This window comes from Pongo abelii, chromosome 16 (genome assembly GCF_028885655.2).
Source record: "Pongo abelii isolate AG06213 chromosome 16, NHGRI_mPonAbe1-v2.0_pri, whole genome shotgun sequence".
NCBI lineage: Eukaryota > Metazoa > Chordata > Mammalia > Primates > Hominidae > Pongo > Pongo abelii.
Window position 1 is genome coordinate 28,212,497 of NC_072001.2, and position 25,680 is coordinate 28,238,176.

General features: G+C 37.0%; 1 protein-coding gene and 3 non-coding genes across 5 annotated transcripts in view; all 4 read right to left on the reverse strand.

The window, feature by feature from the left end:
• The window catches only part of SNRPN (small nuclear ribonucleoprotein polypeptide N), a 165,125-nt gene that overhangs the window by 24,530 nt on the left and 114,915 nt on the right, over positions 1 to 25,680 (reverse strand). The window contains exons 1-8 of one of the 2 annotated variants that reach the window (XM_054531249.2): positions 24,245 to 24,386; positions 23,188 to 23,339; positions 22,265 to 22,376; positions 21,650 to 21,802; positions 20,750 to 20,888; positions 20,345 to 20,470; positions 18,584 to 20,256; positions 225 to 16,902 (exon numbers count right to left, since the gene is read on the reverse strand). In XM_054531249.2, the coding sequence (XP_054387224.1) occupies positions 20,219 to 20,256; positions 20,345 to 20,470; positions 20,750 to 20,888; positions 21,650 to 21,802; positions 22,265 to 22,376; positions 23,188 to 23,339; positions 24,245 to 24,247 (723 nt within the window). In that variant the 5' untranslated portion in view covers positions 24,248 to 24,386 and the 3' untranslated portion in view covers positions 225 to 16,902; positions 18,584 to 20,218. 2 annotated transcript variants of the gene reach the window in all.
• LOC112129279 (small nucleolar RNA SNORD108) lies at positions 11,729 to 11,799 on the reverse strand. Its single transcript, XR_002911686.1, has one exon. It is a non-coding gene; the product is annotated as a small nucleolar RNA SNORD108 (small nucleolar RNA).
• Positions 13,542 to 13,608, reverse strand: LOC112129271 (small nucleolar RNA SNORD64). The gene has a single exon (XR_002911678.1). It is a non-coding gene; the product is annotated as a small nucleolar RNA SNORD64 (small nucleolar RNA).
• On the reverse strand, positions 16,609 to 16,683 carry LOC112129280 (small nucleolar RNA SNORD107). The gene has a single exon (XR_002911687.1). It is a non-coding gene; the product is annotated as a small nucleolar RNA SNORD107 (small nucleolar RNA).

The window sequence follows — 25,680 nt, forward strand, 5'->3', positions numbered from 1 at the left end:
TAAAAGGAAAGAAGCAATCTGTTTTCAGTTTATACCAAATTAATGAAGGATAACTTCCAACTTATCCCAAAAGACACCTCCCTCTAACATCTTGATCTAGTCAGTACCCACAAATACATCATTGCCAGTATTAAAATGTACTCTCCTTATAGAATGAATGTTTCAGTTACTATTTTCTTTCACTCATGTGTTTCTCAACGGAAATTTCACTGTTTAACACCTACCTCAAATTCCATCTTCTGCTTCTTTCCTTAGGTAATCCAATACTCTGTTTCATGGTAGTCGCTGCATTAATGTCTAAATCACATGCTCTTTGTGAGTTCAATCAAAAACCATTCGTAATGGCTGTTGGGAATAAGAAGTTGAATACAACAGCCCATTGTTCCTAGGATGTTGAATGTCAAGGATGAAGACAGGCACAAAGTGGTTGTCTCTAAAATTTCCTGTTGTTTAAATGTTCATTTTGAAACAGCTTTTGAAAATTTCAGATACAGAAATTAGAAGTAGTCCTTCTATTCTCCTTTCACTACACAGGACTGTTAAAACTTTGTCACGTCCTTGCAAACAATTTTCATGTGAATCATATTCTTCCTAGATTTTTGTCATGTAGTAATATACAAATATGTACAAATCAATCTTGATTTTAACTCATGTGTTACAATTTCAAACAGTATATTGTATCACCATTATCACCACGCTGAAGTATTAAATGTCAGAATGACAAGCCCCATGTATAATTCATATTTTTATAATTAACTATTAATATTTTAGTTAGAAAAACTAGAGACATATGCACAGACCCCTGTAAACAACTAGTTGTTCACTGAAAAATAATATAAAATATCAATTCAGGACTACAAAACATATTCCATATAGAAATTTTTTAGTGTTAGAATTACATTCATGTTAAAGAAGCTATAATCATTGCAATCTTTGATTTATTGACAGATACCTCAGATAGTTATGATTTTACAGCCAACCTATATTTGGTAAATTTTCAAGAAGTGGAATAGATAAAAACCCCAGTAGCCAGCCATAACATTTCAAAACTTTTACATAGTATCAATTTGATTGTCATTGCCAAACTGCTGCTTAAAAAGACACACAATTTATACTTTTGATCAATACTGGATAGAATCTTTATAAAAATTTTCCTAATTTACATTGTAAGTAAACTTGAAATCTGATCATCACATATCTGATAGTTTTTAAAAGCTATCAAAAAGTAAAAAATATTCATAACCATAGTTTTTCTATACTCATATAAATATGGAAAGAGGTTAGAAAAGAAAATGTTTACAGACCTGCTTATTATTTAATGAAAAATCAGCATACATTTAGATGTAACAGTTTAAGTGTAATTCTAGAAATATCTTCAAGCTTAGAAATAAAATACTAGTTACACAATTTCTTTTTTAATTTTTTTTTTTTATACAGAGTTTTGCTCTTGTTGCCTAGGCTGGAGTGCAATGGTGCAATCTCAGCTCACTGCAACCTCCACCTCCAGGGTTCAAGCAATTCTCCTGTCTCAGCCTCCCAAGTAGCTGGGATTACAGGCACCTACCACCATGCCCAGCTAACTTTTGTAGTTTTAGTAGAGACAGGGGTTCACCATGTTGGCCAGGCTGGTCTCGAACTCCTGACCCTCAGGTGATCCACCTGCCTCGGCCTCCCAAAGTGCTGGGATTACACGCATGAGCCACCATGCCCAGCCACTGGTTCCACAACTTTTTAAATGAAAATAAAAACACAAATCAGTACACGAATGAAAGATTAATACCCCTGAGATAGATCTATGCCACTAAATTAAATTTAGACATGCATGTGAAAATATACTTATGATATACATGGATATGCATTTAAATAAATTTGCAAAGAGTACAAATAACAAAAGAACAATTATTTAAATAATCTTCTAACACTCAATATATCTATCTAATTTACAATGACCATTCCCTTCTCATGTCTTCCTCTATCTTTCTAAAGATAAAATATCCAGGGGGTTTTGTTTCTTTGTTTTGTATTAGTATACAATGCACAAAAACCCCACAATGGTTATTTTTCTTATACAAGAGACCTTAATGTTTAAAAGATATGGAGGCAATCTATTGCTCTGTCTCAAAACACACAAACACCAAAATGTTACACAGTCAGTCCCAAGAGGCCAATTATTGATTACCTATTGTACTACTGAACACTTAAAGGAGTCAATTTTTGATATTTTACAATGAAATATTTACAAATTTATACTTTGTTGAGACTTCATGCATCTACCAAACCTAGAGCTTTAGAAAATGTCATTTTTATCTGTTAAAGTGTTTTTTGAATGTTGCCATGCAGTCCAAGTAAATACAAAACTGTGTAGTTCAAAGAGGTAGAAGTAATTTTTCCTTATAAAAGACATTTCCTACAATGACTATAAAAGTATATTTATATAATGCCCTATCAACAATGTAACTATAAAATTAAGACTGAAGTTTTTAATATATAATAGAAGCACTAAACAATGGTTAAAATATATTTTCTTTCTGATTACAATTCAAAGTTGAAAATACACATTCTTTTAACTTTTTCCTTTCACTAAACAACCCAACAAACAGATACCAAAGTATGTACAGGTCAAGAAGCCCAAAATTTTATCAAGTTCATTGCCAAGACATTTGCAAAACACAATGAAACCATGAAATTTTACAATGACTTATTTACAAAATTATACTTTGTGAGACTCTATACATCTAGAAAGACTAGATGTTAAAAATTAAAATTTTTTATCTATTATTTACAAAGTTGTCTTGAATATTGTCATGCAACCAAGGGAACACATACAGAATTTTGTATAGTTCCTAGAGGTAGTAGAAAATCTCTTTAATTAAGTCATTTATATCTTGAATATTAACAGGAAATAAAAATTATGATATCAGGAAGTGTATCTGGAAAGACCAAATGCATTTACATGACATTTAATCTAAGTTTTTTAAAATATGCAATTCATATCTGATATAATGGTAAGCTATATAATAACGGGTAAAATGCAGAGAGTCTCTTGTCATTTCCTCCTTCTAATATCCAAATTATAACATGATAAATTTTGTTTAGCTCCAAGAGCCTGTGTATCAATAATCAATTTCATTGCCACGTTAATTGCAAAAGACAACAGTACTAACAAATTTACAACAAGATACTTAAAAACATCTACTTCGTGAGACTCTCTATACATCTAGAAATACTAGATGTTTAAAATACTTCATTTGCTATTTACTAAATTGTCTTGGTTATTGCCATGCCACAAATGAACAGAGAACCATATAAAGATTCTATAGTATATGCTTAAGAATGAATTGCATCATGAACCTCAGTACATCAAAGAAAATAAGATATACCTTTCTTTTTTTTTTGAGAGGGAGTCTCACTCTGTCGCCCAGGCTGGAGTGCAGTGGCGCGATCTTGGCTCACTGCAACTTCTGCCTCCTGGGTTCAAGCTATTCTTCTGCCTCAGCCTCCCGAGTAGCTGGGATTACAGATGTGCACCACCACACCCAACTAATTTTTATATTTTTAGTAGAGACAGGGTTTCACCATATTGGCCAGGCTGGTTTCGAACTCCTGACCTCGTGATCTGCCCCCTCTCGGCCTCCCAAAGTGCTGGGATTACAGGCGTGAGCCTCCGCGCCCAGCCAAGATATAACATTCAATATAGAGATTAGTCTTACATGAAACTGACCGAAACAATTTAATAAAAATTAATTTTTACTTTTAAATAAAAATGGGGGGAGGGAACCACTCTCCCTAACATGACAGCATATATACATTTAATATATAAGCTTAAATATGTGCAAGTAATTTGTCTTTTACAATCCCAGCAACACAATGAAGACTACACAAAGGGGAAAGATCAACAAAAGAAAAATGTCTCTATCCTCTTTATCAACAAACTACATATTTACAAAGTTGAAATGATATAGAACAACTATGATAAACACAGCTATTTAATAGTAAACCCAAGAGAGCCACCCCCACAGAGCTCTTAAAATCATTTGCAGGGTTAAGCATAGTTTAACAAAGTGATGCTTGCAATATATGCATGTCCACACTGTCTATAAAACAAAAAAAAGCTAAAGAGGATTGTACAGTTGTCTAGTGATATCCATCGGGGATTTGTACTTGTACTGTACCCCCATACCAAAATCAGTGCATACTCAACTCCCTCAGCTCTTCAGATCCCATGGTTATGAAAATGAGGTGCTCTGTTTACTCGGGTTTCAGATTGTGCCAATGCTGTACTTTCCAGCTGCATGTGCTTGCAGATGCAAAACCCGCAGATAGGAGGGTTGACATGACAACTGTACATCACAGAGATGAAATGACAAAGTATTCAACATCCTTCTCCACGTGCTTCCCAACAAACAAGTGAATCAAGAAGCTAATGCCTATATTAATAAAAATACCTATGATTTATATATACATATATATCAGCAATGTCTACATATTAATATATAAAGAATAGGTATTTTAAAGATATAACCTGACTGTACTCACAGCAATCTAAAAATCCCACTCTACCACACAGGTTTGGGATGCCATTTCACTTCAACAAACATAAAAAGCTTCTGCCCTATAGTTTTAAGTAAAATATATCCACCAAATACAACAAATTTCTGCACATCTGTAAAGGTAGATGACATATTATACATGGACACAACTAACAATCAAATAAACCTCTACATACACACCAAATTTTTTTAAAAAATAAAGGTTAACACTTCTATTGGCAAAAGATTGTTTTCACCATATTTTAACGTTCATATATGTGCATGGTGGGTGTTTCTACACACCTAGGAAATTCAGATGTTATTCAAGACGCTTATCTATTACTCACACAGCAGTTAAATGGTCTCCAGCTCTATTCAGGCACCCAACAGCCCAATAAACACAGGAAGGGACAAGCCACCAATTAGGTTGGAATAAGAAAAAATAATATAAAAATGTACATTTTTATATAAAAATTTTTTAGACAATCTCATTTTTTAAAACTCCAGAACCCAAAACAAAACCAAGAAAACCCTCAAAATCAAACCTCACAAGCACACAAAGATGCTAACTCTATTGGCAAACAATGATTCTACTTTTGAATAAAAATATATTTCCAAAAATATGACAGAAATTGCATATTCAAAAATATTGTTGTAATATTTATCTTCTAGATACAATATAATTATATATTCTGCATCAACCAAATAAATCCCATATAAACATGGCATAGCAATTCTACTGATCAAACTAAAGTGTTTATGCCCTTGTCTAGTGGTTTACTGGTCACAATATATGCCTATTAGTAATCTGTATGCAGATGCTAAAAAGCAAAAGGTAACATTTTTCTACCATATATTTAGCAGCCATACAATATCTCTGGCAACTTAAGAATATTTCTATCCTATGACAATAAATGTTGTTTATACAGTGATATGTATGTATATATAAACCTGCATACACACAAATACACGTGTCGGCAATTCCTACAAATCAAAGACTGAACAATTAAAGCAAAACAATTATATATTGTGACTGTTTTATACACATGTAACAAAATTCCCCTTCAGCTGCTCAATTATTTACACACATAAATAATCTGCCTATGTGAGGAAGGGAACAAAAGCTTTCACTACACATGTATGTATATATCTATCTATATATAGATAGATATATAGATATGTGTTTACATGTGTATATATATTTAGAAACATGCAGACATAATAGCTCCTATGCTTTAAAACCATGTATATTGTATACATGTATATTGTATACACATAAGGGTTCCATTATCACCCAATGATCTAATGAACTCAGGTTTCACATCCCATTGCTAGTATTCCCATAAAAACTTATAAAATGCCTCTACAGATAGAAACATTTTAAATCAAAAACAACTCACTATTGTTAAAGTCACATTTTTTTGGCAAATGAGAACTTTTCTAACCTATGCTATTTGACTCATGTGGCAATTTTTCTGTTATATAAAAAACTGCATATACACATCTGAAAACTATAAACAAAGGCAGACCAACATTTATGATAACATTTCCACCATGTTGCATCTGTCAGAAAAACAGTCACATATATATTTATATTGAGATATATAGTATTATACTACAAATTTTAAGAACATTTCTATTATATCTACCACAACCTAAAAATTAAGCCCAATGATCCAATGAGCAGTTTGCTTTTTGCAAGCAAAACTGGTTCTATCCCCTATGTTAAAAATGACGTCTATACATTTAGAAAAATAGATGTTAAAAATATTTAGCATATCCACCAGCAATGAATTAATGTTTAGGGGCAATTTAATGAATTAATCTTCTGAGACGTGATTTAACACTCCCACTAGCACAAGGAAAGTAGTCTACCTGTAATGTTAACAAATTAATTTAGTCTACAAATTAATTTAGTCTACAATGTAATGTTAATAAATATGTAAGACCACCACCACCATCTTCACGTGAATTTAAGTCTGCAGGCCCTGCAACATATGCTCATATGCACACAGGGCTCCAACACCCCACCCTCTTATCTCCTAAATCCACATCTAATATTTGCCTAATACTAACAAAGCCATCTAAGAGTCGAGACACTCCTATCAGTAACAAATAACATCATTGTGTAACAATTTAATGTCCCCCAAAATGCAAAATGTCAGCCATCTCTATGCTGGTTAAGATTTAGTAACACAATCCTGTCGGTTATATACACAAAGTAATACAAATCCCACCCAACCCTTAACATGTAAGCGTTCTAGAGGCTGGCCTTTTCGGCAATTCCATCATGAAAAGAAAATCTTACACCATGTAAATTTTAACAGAAAGACCATTGACAAAATAACATTTACATCCATGACTTTCATACATAAAGCAGCATTAATAAAACTTCTTAGTTAGAAGTTGTACACATTAAGTTGCCCCAGAAAAACATCCATAGCAATAAACCAAAATAAAGGGATTTTTAATGTACATCACTCAGAGGTACTTTAACAATTTTATCTCTAAAATCATTTCTTAAAATGTTTCTATATACTTTAGCAAACTAATTGTTAGCAATATCTATGTACCAAGAAAATGTCATAAAACAATTATTTAGAAACTTCATACACTGTATCCTCAAAGGCACATAAACAAAATGCCTTTTTTTCTCATTAACGCTTCCCATGTCATTTTCTATTACCCTTATGCACTCAAAAAGTGAATACAGAATTGTGTATATCTTTAAAAGGTGACCTGAGAATTCCTTTCTAACAACTGTTCCAGAATAAAATTCTACCAAATAGAAGCTTCCCTAGGAAAACAGTTATTCAGCCACAGCAACTACATTAACAAGCTTAATAGATTCATGTTCAAAATTTAAGTGTTTGCTTTTAACTAATTACATTCCAAGATTATGCAAAAAAATACAACTATTACACATTTAATTTCACTGTCTGGCTTACCTAAGGCACAATGAACAATTCATACACATTTATCATTCAATGTGTATCTTATATTTTCATTTCAATACTATTATCCAAACATAATTTTCCCACATATTTAAACAAACTTGTAAGCTAAATGTCCACGAAAAAAAGTTTATATTATTTGAATATTTGGAGCTCTTTCACAATGCTAGCAGGAGTTGGGGAATGATGTCCTTATTGCATGTGCATACAATTATATCACGTGCAGGGCTTTTACTGGTAAATCTTCCAAAGGCGAGTAGACTCTCCACAGCAAGAAAAAAAATATTATTGGTTGATGAAGTTCAGGCAATTATCAATCTATCTTTCTTTCTTCCAAGGTTCTCTAGCTGATGAGGCATGTAGCTGAATTCAACAAACGTTATCCTTCCCCTTCTATCCATATATTCCTGCAGGGTTGGCTTGTCAACTTGAGTTTATACAGACTACCCAAAATATTTCAAGTTTTATATATTTGAAATGTTTTTCAATTCAGTAGATAGTTCTTTATGCACCTGCCAAGCTGTGACTCAGATGGCATTTTGGGGATGAATTCGGATTGAGAGTTGCTGTTCTGATGCTGTAAGGAGCATGCAAATAGAGTAGATCTGGACTATGGCTCTACAGTGGACCCTGGCCAAAGACCCTTTAAGGCAGACATCTCCAAGGGGGTTTAGACTTCCACTGCAGTCTAGAAATAAAAATGCTCCAGAAGAATCTGTAAACTACAATTTTCTCCATGCTGGGGTGGTCACTCAGACTACTCACTCCTGCTGATGTATTTCAGTGAAAAAATGGTTCACAAATCTACCCTAAATCATACGTTGCAATCAGTGTTTCTTGCTGCAAAAATTTCTGAAAATTTTTAAGGATGAGAGGATTAGAGTGAGGGAATGCCACAAAATATACTAATCCAAATGTTTGGTGTCCACAAGTGGGTGGTTTCCAGTGTTGATTGTGGCAAAAGATGTTCTAAATATTATAAACGTATGCAATCATTGTCCTCTTCCTTGATTATTGCTCATTTCTAAAACTCTTGAAACATGACAACTGCTTATTTATTAAGAAAACCTGACAAGGTTTGTCTTGTTTTCCCCAAATCAGCTCTGCCAGATAGATGAATTAAAGATCTGAGGTTAGAAGCAAGGGGAGGAGTTGAAAGTATGTGAATACAGTTAAGATGACAAAGCCCTCACATGGAAGAGTAACTTCAGATCAGTTATCCAATGGGGTGAACAGTATCTTTTGTACAGTAAGTTTCTAAAGGAAATAATCCTGGTCCATCTTTTTTAAGCTGCAATTTAGCCCATGAATGAAAGCTGTTTCCTTGCTCCTTAGCTGGCATCTCCTTTATACGTCTCTTCAGAATTGACAGTCAAATGTATCACAGTGATCTTAAAAAGATGTTTCTGAATGAGTTTGAAATATTTCACAAATTTACTTTCTGCTTATTTTCTTGTTCAATTATCTGTTCATGATTTGTCCATTTTCAGAACAATTTTTCAAGCCTTTTTGTTTACACTGAGTTGTAGATCATATTTATGTACACTACAGAAATCAACAGAGTAAATAACCAATATATTTTGCCAACCCAAATATAATAGATGCATTTACATTTATTTTTATGTTGTCAGCTACTCTTAACACACCAACAACTACACCCTCTTATCCTCTCCAACAGCAATGCCCTCTTGATTTCCAACAGGTTTGCTCAAAGGACAAGTTCATGTGAACACGTGCTTTTTTTTTTTTAACATGGAATATTTATTCTCCAGTGAGCTAGCCTGAAGCAGGTGGAGGCATCCAATAAAATACAACCTTAAGGAACTACCTTTTCTATTTTTAACAAACCCCCAGTAAGAAATCTGGCACTATCTCAGGAACCTTTCTACTTGATCAAACAGACAACTTTAATTTAAAGCAAGACACTATGTCCCAATTCCCTACTCTCAGCTATGTGGTACAATGAAATGCCCTTGTTCTTGACCTAAACCCTAACAAAGAATGGAGGAAAAAAAATCAGGGTGAAACTGACAACCATACTTTGCCTGTACTCTACTAGAGGGCAAATTTGTTATACTTTCTTCATTCATGTACTGACTCTACCAATGATTGTGGTAACAACATACCAATGAAACAAAAATTGACTATCCATCAAACACATACTAGATGTTAATTATTACACTAGGCCTTGAAGACAAAGCAGTAAAAAGTACAGTCAAGGCATCTGATAAACCGTTAATGTTTCTTTCTCCCTATAAGGGAAAAATATCAAAAAAGTCAGTCTATTTAGCCTTTTGGAACTATATTTCCAAATTCTGCTATGTACTCATCTTAGACAAATGAAAAGCATTATTTCAGTAAGTCAAAGCTTTTAAAGAAGGTATCATCATTGTGACTTAAACAATTTCTAAAGGATGGATTTTTTGGTTTTTGTTGCTACCTTGACATCATTGCCTAAGGCTGTAATGATGTCAGTAGATCAAACACCCAGTCTACCTAAAATGTGAAGCCACGGTGTCCAGCCATGCTCACTAGAGTTACACATTATACAATTGACATTAAAACAAAAAATACAATGTCCCAAATTTGTTGCTACCCTCCAAAATAATTTCAATAATTCCTAGGCCATATATATTTTTAAATCCTCTGTAATTTCTTCTCATTTTGTTCAGTCCAACCCAAAGAAGTCTGCTTGTTTGAAGTCTGGGTTTCTTGTTCAGTTGCTGTATCACAGAGAATGACTGATTTGACCTGAATATATCCATATTCTTCACCACTTCCAAACCTGGAGGAGTCTCAACTGAGGTGGCTAATTTTACAGTTTTTAAGTAAAAGAGAACAGTTTATTCCCAAAGAGAATCATCATTGGAAAACAGTACTAAATTTCAAAAAACTATAGCCACTGGAATGCCAACCTGTATGTTGAAATTTCCCAAACCCAACATATGTAAATCCACCAGAAGCAGATGCTTAAAATCAAACAATAAATAAATAAAACAAGTTATAAAGAGTTCAGTAATTAACATTAAACACAAACAGGATTACCTTTCCTTCCTCCAAAAGGGTAGGTATTAGGCAGAAATTACCACACTATATTCATTGAGATCATATCTGCTCTTAAAATATTATTTTTTTAATCTACTGTTTCTGGAATTCTTGTCTTCTTTTACCCAAAGTGAATTTATAGGGATTGAATTTAGAAATGGCTGATTTTAGTCAAATTTAATTTAATTTAGATTTAAATGGGTATAGTTGATTCACTGCTAGGAAAATTATCAAAAATAAGCTCGTTTCCTCATATCACGTAGGTAATTTAAATTTATATTAGAAATGTATTATTGTAAGTGATATATGTCTATATTTCCAGGAAATTATGAAGTGTTTACATCCTCCCATGTATTTGAACACACTGGCTACTAATAGTCATTCCTATTAATAATAACCTTGCAAGAAAAATACATATGGTATTCTACATTGCCTTACATTATTAAATAAGACAACTTTCAAGATTCCCTGGTCATGATCACATTTTAAAATATGCGATAACATGATATATCATTGCTTTTTCCATATCGGTGTACATTAAAAGACATATAATAGCACTCTAAGTGTGGTTCCTAGATGTGTAGCATCTAGAAACTTGATAAAAATCAACTTTTCATACTTATACCTAACAAGCCAGAAACACTAAGGTCAGGACCCAGTAAACTGTGTTTAAAAAGCCCTCAGGTGATTCTTATCCACACTAAATTTAAACAAATCACTGACTAACCAAAGCTATCTAGAAATACAGTCCTTTATTCATTCTAATAATTTATCAAGAAAAGACATTTAATCAGTACACTTTGCTAATTAAAACAATCTCAGTAAAAGACAATATTACCTATTTATGGTCACCTCAAGAAAAGGTATAGAAGCTAACATGGGAAAGGTAGCTGACATTCTTTATCTGAAGTAAAACAGAAACTTGTATGTAAATGATAATTCTGACTCCTAACATACACCACCTATTGTCCTACAATTCAAACCGTGCAAGTTTTCATTATTTCCAACAAATGAAACAATCATAACATTACTCTCAATTTACCTGTCTCCCTTCATACAACTCAAGAACATGTTCAACCACATTAAAATTTGCTTATTTGTTTTCCTCCTACTACTCATTAATGCAATTTGCCATCTATTGCTAACTCATTCCTTCCACTACTCTCAGCAAATTACTTTGATCATGAATTAGCAAGGCTGGACCTCACGCTCCCTTTGCAGGAATGCAAAGTGTCATCCAAATCAAGAAATAATGATTCTCATCATTAAGCCAACCCTCCTCCTACCACTCCACCAAAACACACACACACACACACGTGCACACACGCACATACACGCGTGTCAACTCTTCCAGAGATTCTTATTTTCAGGGGATTTATTTTAAGTCATCTGTGAAGTATCACCCCACAAATGAGGTTGTTTGGATAGGCTGGGCCAGCAACTACCACTGCATTCTCTAAGTTGCACCAAACATCTGAAGGTAAAAGACCTCCTTGTCAACACTACACCTCAACATATCTGGCACTAATTCCCTATTTTTCTCACTTAACTGCTGATTTCTAATCTAATTCAGTTAGTAGGAAGGGAAAAACTCATTTTTCTCAATTCATCCAACATATCCCTAACTGCCTGGATCAAGAACACTAAGAGAACCAAACAAATCTGAGAGATTATAAATACACTAACATTTCTACCAGAAGAAAAGAGACTCAAAGGCAAGAACTATAAAATAACTTATCTATCTCACTTTTAAAAGAATGTTCATTTCTCTGAACCCCAACAGCTTTTCACTATAAACCAGTCATTTGTCATGTGATCACAGTATCAACACCCACATCATTAACATGTACATATGTATACACAAACACATAACACATACAGAATTTATCAACTAAGATAACAACTAGAGAATAAGATCTTGCTATATTCAATGTTCATGGTATATTTAATACACGCTTTTCTAAATTACCTTTTTATTCACCATTCCTCCTTCATAATAACTACTTATAGGCAAAGCAAAAGCGCCTACTCATAGAATGTCAATCACAGATAACGAAAGACCCATCAATCATACAAACAAAAATAGAGTATAGAATAATGTGAGATTAGAGATGTGATTCAAAAATTGCATGGTATTTAGCAAATCTTTTAATCTCCGTGGGGCTCAGCATCAAAAACTATATAATGCCAATTTCATCACCTTAACTGAATCTAAGACTCAAAACTAAATCTCCACCTACGTCTTGTAAAGATACAGCAAAGGGTTAACTTAAAGTAGAATTAAATTAATCTCTGTAAATGTAACTTAAGCATTCTGCTAAATATATAAATTAAGTCTCCTCTCAAACCAATGTCTCAGCCACAAACTAGCAATTTCTCAATTATATGCCAAATGGAGAAGCTGCCTCAGTGCCAGAAACATGCTCATGAAACTTTCATATAGGGTTGGAACCAGGTGATGCAAGCAATAGGGTTAAAAAAAAAAAAAAAGAGCATAGGAGCTCCTAAGTACTTATTCTCTTGAAGTGATCATTTGAAATGCATAGTAGAAATAAGCAAAGGTGTGGCTGGGTGCGGTGGCTCACGCATGCAATCCCAGCACTTTGTGGGGCTGAGGCGGGTGGATCACTTAGAGACCAACCTGGCAAACATGGCAAAGCCTGTCTCCACAAAAACATACAAAAATTAGCCGGGCATGGTGGCACATGCTTGTAATCCCAGCTACTCTGGAGGCTGAGACAAGAAGTGCTTGAACGCAACAGGTGGAGGTTGCAGTGAGCCAAGAAAATGCCAAAGATGAGACATACCAATGCAGTGAACATAGAACACACTCTACAAAACATTAACTGTACTAAAGGATCTAGAACCAACTTCCTTGTATTGCACTGGAAAAACCTACAACACGCCATTATCCTTAACCTGTACTGGTAGGAAAAACCATGTGAAATTTAGAGTCTAAGAATTTATGTTTTGAGTATTTGTGTCCTGGAGTCCTTAGATTGGTAGTAAGGCTGGACTTCAGAGTAATCACGTTGAGCTTTACTTCATCATGCTCAGTAAACACAGCTCATCACAAATCCAGCCCAGGTCTTTCCCAATGTCTTTCCCATCAACTAGTAAAAATATGTAAAAAAATAAATTCCTGCAGACAGTGTACCTCTAACCCATAAGGACAGTCGCTGGCCTGGAAGAATAAATGATAAGAGTTTTATGTGACAATGGATGTAAAACAACAGTAACAACAACAGTATCATTCAAAGCACACAGAATTAAGGGGAATTATGAAGAAAAAGACATACACAGCAATCTACATGAAGGAAACACACACACACACACACACACACACACACACACACAGAGAGAGAGAGAGAGAGAGCAATCTGCCAGTTGGGTCTCACAGAGCTAAATACAATAACTATTTCCACTAGCAAACTGTCCAAAGAACTGTAACAGAAATATCCTAATGCCAACACAGGTAGTATCAACAACTTGCTATTCTCCCCAATAATTAAATGTAAACCAATTTTAGGACTAGAGTACACTGAAAACATGCATCAAAAAATTCCAGAGTTAAGTGTAAACAAATGGTATAGAAAGATAGAGGACAGACAAATAAAATCAAGGCTGGCACAACGTATGAAACACAAAGTCCAAAGAAAGGATTCTGAAGGAGGTCTAAACTAACTACTAACTTCTCTGACAAGAAACCAAAGTAGCACAGTAATGCAGTCCAGATTTTCTCATGAGAACCCACACTATTATTCCTGATACATATCTCCGAAACATGAACTCATTAGATTTCAGGAACTGTATCATGTCAACTCAATTTTTGCTACCAAAGAACAAATGATGTAACATAAAATGAAAATATCTATACAAACAAAACATCCAAAAGACGGGAAACAGTCCGAACAATTCAGATGTACAACCTAACCCTCAAGGTCACTGTATTCTCATTAGTTCAACAGAAAATGATTCACATTAACTAAACATCAAGTTCAAATATGAGGCTCCTTCTTGAATCTTGGGCGCTTCGTATGGACCTTACTTTTTAAGTTGAATCGGCTCAGCAAAGCAAATTAACCCAGCCAAGTTTTTCCTACTAATCATTTCTACGTTGTACTAGTTCTTAAAACACATGGGCAAGCAGGCATTGTGAAAAAGGATTCCAGTGACCCACACAGATGCTGGTGAAAGTGGAAGAGCTAGAAGAACTGTTTCTCCAAGTCTGCAACCCCCTTCTTATTGTACAACCACCTGATCCCTTTATCAACATATACTTCTACCACATTCCCCACCTCTTTACTTTCTATTGGCTTAATAAATACATCCTTTGAACTTTATATCTCATTTTTTTCTTTTTTTTTTTTTCCAGACGGAGTCTCACTCTGTCGCCCAGGCTGGAGTGCAGTGTCATGGTCTCGGCTCACTGCAACCTTTGCCGCCCAGGTTCAAGTGATTCTCCTGCCTCAGCCTCCTGAGTAGCTAGAATTACAGGCACACACCACCAAGCTTGGGTGATTTTTGTATTTTTGAGACAGGGTATTGCTATGTTGGCCAGGCTAGTCTCAAACTCCTGATATCAGGTGATCCGCCCAACTCAGCCTCCCAAAGTGCTGGGATTACAGGCTTGAGCCACAACACCTGGTCTCAAATATTTCTATTGAATTAAATGTTCCCCCTCTCACCATGCAAGAGAGGACTTCTCACTCCTGTAAACTCAAATAGCAGTTGCTGATTTCTATTTTTTTCTTTTTACCTTGAGATGGGAGTCTCACCTCTGTCATTCAAGCTGGAGTGCCATTGGTGCGATCTTGGCTCACTGCAACCTCCACCTCCTGGGTTCAAGCAATTCTCCTGTCTTAGCCTCCCGAGTAGTTGGGATTACAGGTGCCTGCCACCATGCCAGGCTAATTTTTGTATTTTTAGTAGAGGTAGGGTTTCGCCATGTTGGCCAGGCTGGGCTTGAACTCCTGACCTCAGGTGATCCAACTGCCTCAACCTCCCAAAGTGCCAGGATTACAGACGTTTTAACAACCACCAAATAACCCCAAAGCCATACCCAAAAATACACTGTAAATATCATCGCGAGGTAGTAAACAAGTGCTGGTAAACACTAAGTAACTCAAATGACCTCTATCTGGGAATGGCTGACTACATGGTATAAACGTATGGAGTCAGGTATCAGATAGGCCTAGATTCTGATGAGATATTGTCATAAGGAAGTAACTATAAAATACCCAAAAACTTGTTTTCTAACATAAAAAAAATTAGTACCTGGCACAGTGGCTCACACCTACAATACCAGCTGAGGCAAGAGGACGGCATGAGGCCAGGAGTTCAAGACCAGCCTAAGCAACATAGTGAGATCCCAACTCACAGAAAACTAAAATTAGCCAGGCATGTTGACACATGACTGTAGTCCCAGCTACTCTGGAGGGTAAGGTGAAAGGATCGTTTGAGCTCAGGTGTTCAAGGCTGCAGCGAGTTATGTTAATGCCACTGAACTCCAGCCTGGACTGTGAGATACTGTCTCACTATACAAAAAATTAGCAATGCTGCCTCATTCATTCACTTAATATTTCGTAAACATCTATTGTGTGATAGGCTCTGTACAAGTTAATCAACTGCACACAGCTGAAGAAAAAACAAACAAAATCAACTGTCCTAAAAAACCAACAGTATTCATTTAAAGGCATGTGCTATACTCACTGTGTTCCATAATATATGCTCCATAAATATTATTCCTCCTCCTTCCTGGACATCACTTAGAACCCTAGAACTCTGGCACTTTTTTTTTTAATCCGAGAGGCGGTAGTCTCATTTTTACACATCCTTGTTTCCATCTCACCAAGTGCCTCTGCCTTCCGTGATCCAAGGATAAGTTTCCTTTTAGCTTTCGACAACATACAACATGCAGGAAAAAAAAGGAACTCAGAATATCTATACAAATAAAAAAGGGTATCTGAGCAACTAGCAAAGTACAATACTACACCTGCCATTTTTAAGCATTCAAAGTTTTCACAACATTTTCCGCAGAAAATCTAGAAATCGAAAAGCCTAGTGAGGCACACTGACTGGATTTCAGAGCGTCATTTTTAAGCTCAAATTTTGAAATCATTATGTTCAGACAAGGTCCTATGTCATCATGAACCTAGCCAAGGCCTCTGCAATATATGCTTATTTCTCTTTATAAGGTTATTTTACCTGAGCAGTTTACGTTTCTGTCCTAAAAGCACTTAATATGATTTTCAGCCTCGTCGTGACACTATTGAGTAGGATCCACACTGACGACACATCCAATTTTAGCGATCTGATTCTCTCTTCCTTTCAGAGGCATCAACTAAGTGGTCAAAAAGTGGTATCGTATGACACTGAAAAAGTTACAACACAAATATACTATTTCAGGCTCAGATGTCATTCTCCCACTACAAAAATCCCATGAAAATATACCTTGCTTTATTATATACTAAGCATTATTATGTGTATGGACAAGATGAAGAGAACTTAAATGCAATTATAAGACAGAATCAAGCAATGTATTAACTACCAGAAAACATGCATTTAAAAACTTCAACCCATGGCAGGGTGTGGTGGCTCACACCTGTAATCCCTGCACTTTGGGAGGCTGAGTTGGGCGGATCACCTGAGGTCAGGAGTTTGAGACCAACCTGGCCAACATGGTGAAACCCTGTCTCTACCAAAAATACAAAAATTAGCCAGGTGTGGTGGCCCACACCTGTAATCCCAGCTACTCAGGAGGCTGAGGCAGGAGAATCGCTTCAGCTCGGAAGGCAGAGGCTGCAGTGAGCCAAGATCACACCACTGTACTCCAGCTTGCGCAACGAAGTGAGACTCTGTCTCAAATAAATGAATAAATAAATAAAAACTTCAATCCATGGATTATAACTGACTACCTGCTGAAATCAGTGAAGGTAGTATCAGAGGTAAACATACCAGGTAAAGGGTGTTTTTGCTAATCTTTGAAATGAGATCATGAAAATTCTAGTCAAGCAGCACTATTTCACATAATTATCTATGTAAATCAGTTTCTACTTGTAATATTCTATTACAAGAACCTATAAAAAGCAAAATACCAGTATGTTAATAACAAACTTCTGAAATTTGACATCATAATTAAGGAATAATGAGTTCACAAAAGCAGGGAGCTCCCTAAGGAACTTTCAAAATCTTTTTCATTCCAAGCCAAGTTTACCTATCATATAAAAAGTGAATACCTCAAATACTTCGTAACCTATTTTAAGGTAGCATAATTTTTACCCCAAAATTCTATTTGAAATTATTCTATAAGCTACAATGAAGGCATGTCAAACATGATATGCAACATGGACATATTTAAGGAGCTGGTTAATAAAATGTGTATCAGGAAATCAGAAAGTTGTTGACCAACCATGTTTTAGATGAGACATGTATGTATTTTATTTTATTTTTTTTTTTTTGAGACGAAGTCTCACTCTGTCGCCCAGGCTGGAGTGCAGTGGCGCGATCTCGGCTCACTGCAAGCTCCACCTCCCAGGTTCACGCCATTCTCCTGCCTCAGCCTCCCGAGTAGCTGGGACTACAGGTGCCTGCCACCACGCCCGGCTAATTTTTTGTATTTTTTAGTAGAGACGGGGTTTCACCATGTTAGCCAGGATGGTCTCAATCTTCTGACCTCGGGATCCGCCCGCCTCGGCATCCCAAAGTGCTGGGATTACAGGCATGAGCCACCGCGCCCAGCACATGTATGTATTTTAATGCAAGAATGTACGACGATTTTTAAGTAACATCAAGCATTAACTACCAAGAATGTTTTAAGACTGATATGTTGATGTGTGTCCCTAGTAGAAACACGCAGAAGCTTAGACTAGCATTTCATAACAAAAGATTCACCACACTCAATTATACTATCCATATCCCAAGTTTTCTTCTATTATATCATCACAATCAGGATTCTCAAAAAGTCCAGGAAGCTCCAGACAAAATGTAACATCACCAAGCAAAATAACTACAAGAAGCAAGCATCTTGCAGAATCTAGAGCTCTTGTAACTTACCTTTAACTCATGTAACAGGCCATATTTAATTAAAAAGGTCCTGAAAACAGCTTTTCTTCAAATATGCTGCATAATCACTCATGCCAAAATCTAAGGGCCATCCATACCAGCAAACCAGTGCAAGGAGAAATGCTTCCCCTCCAAAAACAAACAAAGAAAAAAGTATAATTAGAAGTAGTTCCAGAGCAGTATGGGAAGAAATCACAGGTCTCTCTACATACTACCCCATGGTTTGTAGAGGAAAAGTGTTTGTCTTATCATCAGTCAATTTGTCTGAACTGAGAAGCTCTGTCTTGAAAGATCCAGATAAAGTACTTTCGTTGCAGCTTTGGTAAATCAAGAAGTTTGTTTTAACATTTACAAATTCTGAAAATACTGATGTCACACCTGCATTATATAATCTCCTAAAGCAACTAAGTCTTCGCCTCTTTATTTTCTTTACCTGAGAGTGGCCATTAATCTGAGAAGCTATTCTGGCAGAGACCATATCAAGTCAGTAACAGGAACTATTGTTACTGATAGTTCCTTTTCCTTGAGTGATTACCACCTGCAAGGATGTAATTTAAAAGATGGAAAAGGTGACATTCACAACCACTCCTGGTAAATTCAAGAGAAAAAATGTAATTTCAATCAGTCTATCAGTATTATGGAGTTAACACCAATCTCTTTAGTGCTTGGTAAACCAACTGCTACAATCACTATGAATCATTCCCTCGCTGTCTACTATAAACCTTAGCTGCAAAACCTAAAAATCTCTTCCCTTTTATAAATGGCTTCTTTGTTCCATAACCAACTCAAACTGGACCTAGAGACTAGGGCATTCCTGAACTATTTAGCTCCCAGTTTGTCACTTGGTGATACCACTGGACATAACTGTAATTTGTATTTCAGTGTACCAAGTATGTTTTAGTGTGTCAGTTATCTTTATTATCAGTAGTACAACTTAACTCAAATATGCAACCTCCTGCCTCCCAGTACCCAGGATCTTCCACTCATTTAGAAATTTATAAATAAATACTTACTCAATGGTAGAAAATGATTATTCCAGTATCACATCCTCTATTCTGATCATAGGACACTGTAAAACCTCATCAACTGAGGTCAACATCCCAAGAAAAAGAGTAACTTCTATTTCAAATGCCTTGATATGTAATGAGCATGGATTGTGATTCACTACCATTTCCTTCCGTATATAGGTGGCCTTACAAGGCCTTTCATCCCATCCCCACTTCCCTTCAGATAACGTGACATAGCAACATGAGAAGCAGGAGACCATGTGTGAAGCAGCACAACCACTTAAACCCCCTGGGTCATGAAAACATTATTAACCAACACCAGTCAATGCACAAAGTGAAAGTTAGGAAGCAGAAAACCTTGTTATCCTAAGAATTAAAGAGAATATGATTTGAATCAACTGCTTAATAGGCATCACCTCATCCACAGTAACTTAAGATCTCATCAAAATCAACAGGCAAAAAAATATATACAACAGTACCTCACAGTTTAATTGCTCTATGCATTTATTATTAGCTATTATTAATGCAGAATGAGGGAACAAAAAGCTCACAAACACTCTACACAATTTCACAAGACGCATTGCAGGGGTAAAAGTGACTGAGATGGATCAACAGTATGCTAAGGTCTTGGTGGACGCATTCCTGGGGGAGGTGGACCTGGAAAGGAAATAGAAACATTGAGAAAAAGAGGATACACATATTCAGGGGCCTGGCTGAACCATCAAACCCCTATGCTCCCACTCACCTCTAATGCCTGGTGGAGGGGGTCTCATTCCCGGAGGGGGCATGCCTATTGGCGTCCCTCGAGCAGGGGGAAGCCCAATTGGTGGGCCCATGGGTGGTCTCATACCAGGTGGAGGAGCCATAATGCCTACAATGAAAAATGGTAGAAATAAAGGCCTCATAAAATGGCTTAGAAAAGTTGTTAGAATTTAGCCCAAATAATCCCTAAAGAAATGGACCAGACAACAATGATAGAGTCAAATAATTTCTATATGACAATTACTCTTCTATGTCTTTCATTAAAAACCAGTATCTAGAAGAAGGAAGCATATTCCCCAAATTCTTAGGCTCTCAGGCTGTGTCTTAAATCAGTAAGCTATCTCTCATCAGAGATTCAAGTTCGTCTTAGTGTTCACCAATCCCTTACCTGGAGGTGGGGTTGCTCTGCCGACAGGTGGGGGCGGAGTGCCCCGTCCTGGTGGATACTGTGTTGGGGCTCCAGCAATGCTGGCAGTCGCAGCAACAGCAGCAGCTGCTACAGTGCCTCTTCCCTGTGGAGTCATTACCTGAGAAGGCAGGGCGAGAAACAGTCAAAGCGATGCAAATCTTCACATTATTCAAACACAGAAAATAAATGAGAAAAATGACCAATTAGATACAAACAACTGTTGCAATGTTGTACTTCTCTCATTATTCCCATGTTTTTTTTTTTTTTTTTTTGAGATAGTTTCACTCTTGTCACCCAGGCTGAAGTACAATGGTGCAATCTCAGCTCACTGCAGCCTCCCACTCCCGGGTTCAAGCGATTCTCCTGTCTCCCTGCCGGGTAGCTGGGATTACAGGAACCCACCACCACGCACAGCTGATTTTTGTATTTTTAGTAGAGATGGGGTTTTCACCACGTGGGCCGGGCTGGTCTCGAACTCCTGACCTCAAGTGATCTGCCCACCTCGGCCTCCCAAAGTGCTGGATTACAGGCGTAAGCCACTGCACCCGGCCTATTCTCATATTTTAAAAACTAATCTTAGTACACTGACATCCAAAAAGCCCTTTGATCTTTTGAACTGTGGTATATCCATGCATTCTGTTCACTCACCACTAGCGGCAAGTTACTCTTGCCAAGAGTAACTTGGGTAACTTTCATCACCCAATGACCATTTTAAGTAGCTAGTTTTATTCCCTTCCTCCTGTATATCTGTCTGTTGGTGCCTCTTAGACCATATGCTGTTTACATTGCATGACATATACACTTAGGTTTTTAAATCTCCTCGGCCTCCGGCTTAGTCATATTCTCCCAATAATATAAAACCCCCTGCTGGTTCCTCACCTGCTGGGATGGTCCCCCAACTCCTCGGACAGGGCCTGCCAATCCAGCAGGGGCCTGGGGAATTGGCACACCAGCTGGTACTCCTCTACCAGCTGCCCTACCAACCCCAGGGCCTCCAGCAGCTCCAGCAAGTGGCACCCGAGCAATGCCAGTCTGAAACAAGAAAATTTATAGCCTAAAACCAAACAATTTACAAGTTCTCCGTATTCTTCTTCAGCAGAGATCACTTCTCTCTACCATTTTCCCATGGCACCTATCTCATATTAGTTCCGTGTCCAAATGAACAAGCAAGCAAGTATACCATGGAGGTATCTTGTGTATAAAATGCACATTATTTGGCAAATTGTGAAAACACCTCTTTTATCAACGTATCAAGCAAACATGAATCACCAACTTCTATCCTTACCTAGGTAATGCCCAGCACATAGAATAATTCACCAAAAAACCCCTAATCCCGAATAGCACAGGCAACCAACAATTGATATTAAGTGGCTGGCACATTTTATTTGACAATCCATGTTGAACTGTGTCTGTGCTCTACCCTGATTTCAGACATCTCACATAATATGATGTCCCTGCAAATTAAAGTTCTATCCTACCCTACATCTTCCTTACATCTTTTGGGGGTGGCCCCTCCACAGTCATGGATACCAAGTTCTCCCCACGCAGCAACACCAGACCCAAAACCCGCTTTTCTTCACGCTCTGGTTGCTTCGCATTCTTTGGCCTACAAATCAGAATTAAATTTTAGTGAGATAAATTTTAGTTATCACTAACTCATCAAAATATTTATACAACCTCAAGTATCAATTAAGACAACTGATGCTATTTAAACAGTTACTGAGTTATCACTGAAAAACAAACCAAAAAAAAATCTGTAAACACAGTTAATATACAAGGGTAAAAAATAGTAAAGCTGTTTTCTGATCTAACTTTAGTCTTTTACAGAATGTTCCTTTGATGTTACACTACAACAAGACTAATTTCTTTTGTAAAATACCTTTTAAGAAAAACAAAATTGAAACCTCAGTTTCCACATTAAAATGGCAATTTCTTTAAAAAATTACTTAAATAATTAAATCATAATGACAGGTGACACAGAACTGAAATAATGGGAACAGTAATAGGCAGCAAAGAGAGGATACCAAATGGCAACCATATCCCAACTCCTCAACCATGAAGAACAACTGTTCTTCTCCATTTCAACCAAGATTTATTTGGTCTAAGACTGCTGCAGAAGCCAACCAATTAATTAACAATAGCATTTTTCTCAATTTTAAAAATAAATACGAGTATTTTGACCATAGCATATACTTTTATTCCCAGAGATAAATCCATGATTGCTTCACAAACTTAAAAGAGTTTAAATGCAGACTCTAACCTAATTCAGAGATCAGGTCAAGAGGTTAAACAATAGACTGGCTCTACCATAGTTTCCCTAACTACCTCAGTTACCCTTGGAAATCCCTTACTCCAGCTCTGGCCTTCCCTTCCCATTGCCTCTGTGTCCAACCCCCATTTGCCCAAACCAGCCTTACTTGATCTTTCTGAACTCATCACAATCACAGAGGATCAAATTCATATGCTTGTCAAAAGCCTTAAAGGTGCCAATGAAGATTCGGCCATCCTGCAGGATACATCTCATTCTATAGTCAATGTGCTGCAGCATCTTGCTACTCTTGCCAACAGTCTAGAAGCAGTAAGACAAGAGTCATGTTCAGCTTGCCAACACCCTAGTCTTCTAATCTTCTCCTGTTTCTTCTCCACCCTTACATAATCTAAGCCTGGTTTCCTTAACTAAACAAATATTCTCTCCTACTTTTTCACCAACATTCTTCCATATTTAGTATGGCTCTTTGGAGGACCACAAAGGATTATGAAGTATTTTTTCACATCTCAAGAACCAATTTTCACCTCCTTAGAGGTGATTATCCTTCTCTGTGACAATGCATGCTCTAAACTGTCCACTCCCCTAACTAAACCAGACCACAATGATGTAGGGTGTTCTCTCTCTCCAGACTGCTTTTATCTGTACTGTTAATGCCAAAACACTTCCATTTTCAAAGTCCTCTTTATTTCTATTGTAATCTGACCTGAGAGTCCATCATCTGCAGGACAGTCCTTCACCACTGGTGGAATCATGACCAAAAACTCCCGTATTTTCTCACATCATGAAACATTTCTCATGGCCAGGCACAGTGGCTCATCTCATGCCCGTAATCCCAGCACTTTGGGAGGCCGAGGCGGGTGGATCACTTGAGGTCAGGAGCTTGAGACCAGCCTGGCCAACACAGTGAAACCCTGTCTCTAATAAAAGAGGCTGAGGCACAAGAATCTCTTGAACCCAGGGATGCAGTGTGCCACGATCGCACCACTGCACTCAAGCCTGGGAGACAGAGCAAGACTCCGTCTGAAAAAGATAAAAATAAAAAAATCAGCTCATCTTCAGCTGATATTCAATGCAATGAGAATCCATATCCATGGATGTATCCTTATTTCTAACATTCAGAACCGAAGATCACTGCACATGCTGGCAAACTATTTCTTTCGGCCCTTACAGCACATTTCAACCCTCAGCCTTATCATACAGCTTACCATGATTGCTGTTCCACCAAATCCAATGTCCACAGTTAAAACTTGATGCTTCTGAAGACCTAGGGGAAGGCTATAGATAAAGGTATGATGCGGGTTCTCCTAGAAACAATGCAAGCTGGGCAGAAGCTTCAAAGAGTAGATGGAGCCTGCAGAGGAAAGCATGTTAAAGCTGCACTGCAATCTACCATGTTTCAAAACAGGCAGACAATTTTGCATGAAAATCACTATGACAGACATGTTCAAAAACATCCTTCCTCTCATACTAGCTTCCTCACCAAGGAACTGCCAAATTTCACTAGTCCCTCATTCTTAGCTCTCACATTTGACACACTTAGGACTGATGGAACTCATTGAATTTTATTTTACCTAGTAATTCCTAAATGTTTCAAAAATTAAGCGTCATTTTTCAAAATTTAGTATTTTTCTTTCCATCCTTATTTAAGGTAGTGTCTCTCTCTCTAGTTCAGAATATGAAGTCATCTCTATATCAACATCTCAATTACTCTTTCATTCAGATTTTTCCTTTTTTTCTGAAATACCTATGTTGTCATTTGCAATATTCTTTCTTCCCCTAAATTCGCTTCAAGATGATGGCAGGTAATCTTTCCCCACTAAGAGCCAAATGTGTTATAAACCTGCCTAAGATTTCCCATGTCAAAAGAGAACACATGACTATGGAATATATATATAGACTCACATAAACAACTTTCATACATCAAGTAATGAAGGACAAAGTTATAAATCATGTTAACGGCCAGGCGCGGTGGCTCACGCCTGTAATCCCAGCACTAGGGGAGGCCAAGGCAGGTGGATCACCTGAGGTCAAGAGTTTGAGACCAGCCTGGCCAACATGGTGAAACCCCGTCTCTGATAAAAATACAAAAAATTAGCCAGGCATGGTGGTGGGTGCCTGTAATTCCAGCTACTTGAGAGGCTGAGGTAGGAGTATCCCTTGAACCTGGGAGGCAGAGGTTGCAGTGAGCCGAGATCACGCCACTGCACTCCAGCCTGGGCAACAAGGGGGGACAACAAAAGCAAAACTTCATCTCAAAATAAATAAATAAGTCACGTAACGGGAACACATTAGGAGAAATGCATTTGGTGATTTCATCACAGTATGAACAGTGTACTTACACAAACCCAGAGGATACACAGAGTCCACTATACTCTTAGGCTATATGGTAGATCCTAGGCTACAAACCTGTACATCATGTTACTATCCTGAATACTATGAACACTCACAATACAATGTTAAACAGAGAAGAGGCTGGGTGTGGTGGCTCACGCCCATAATCCCAACACTTTGGGAAACCGAGGTGAGCGGATTACCTGAGGTCAGGAATTCAAGACCAGCCTGGCCAACATGGTGAAAACCCTGTCTCTACTAAAAATACAAAAATTAGCTGCATGGGGTGGCAGGCGCCTGTAATCCCAGC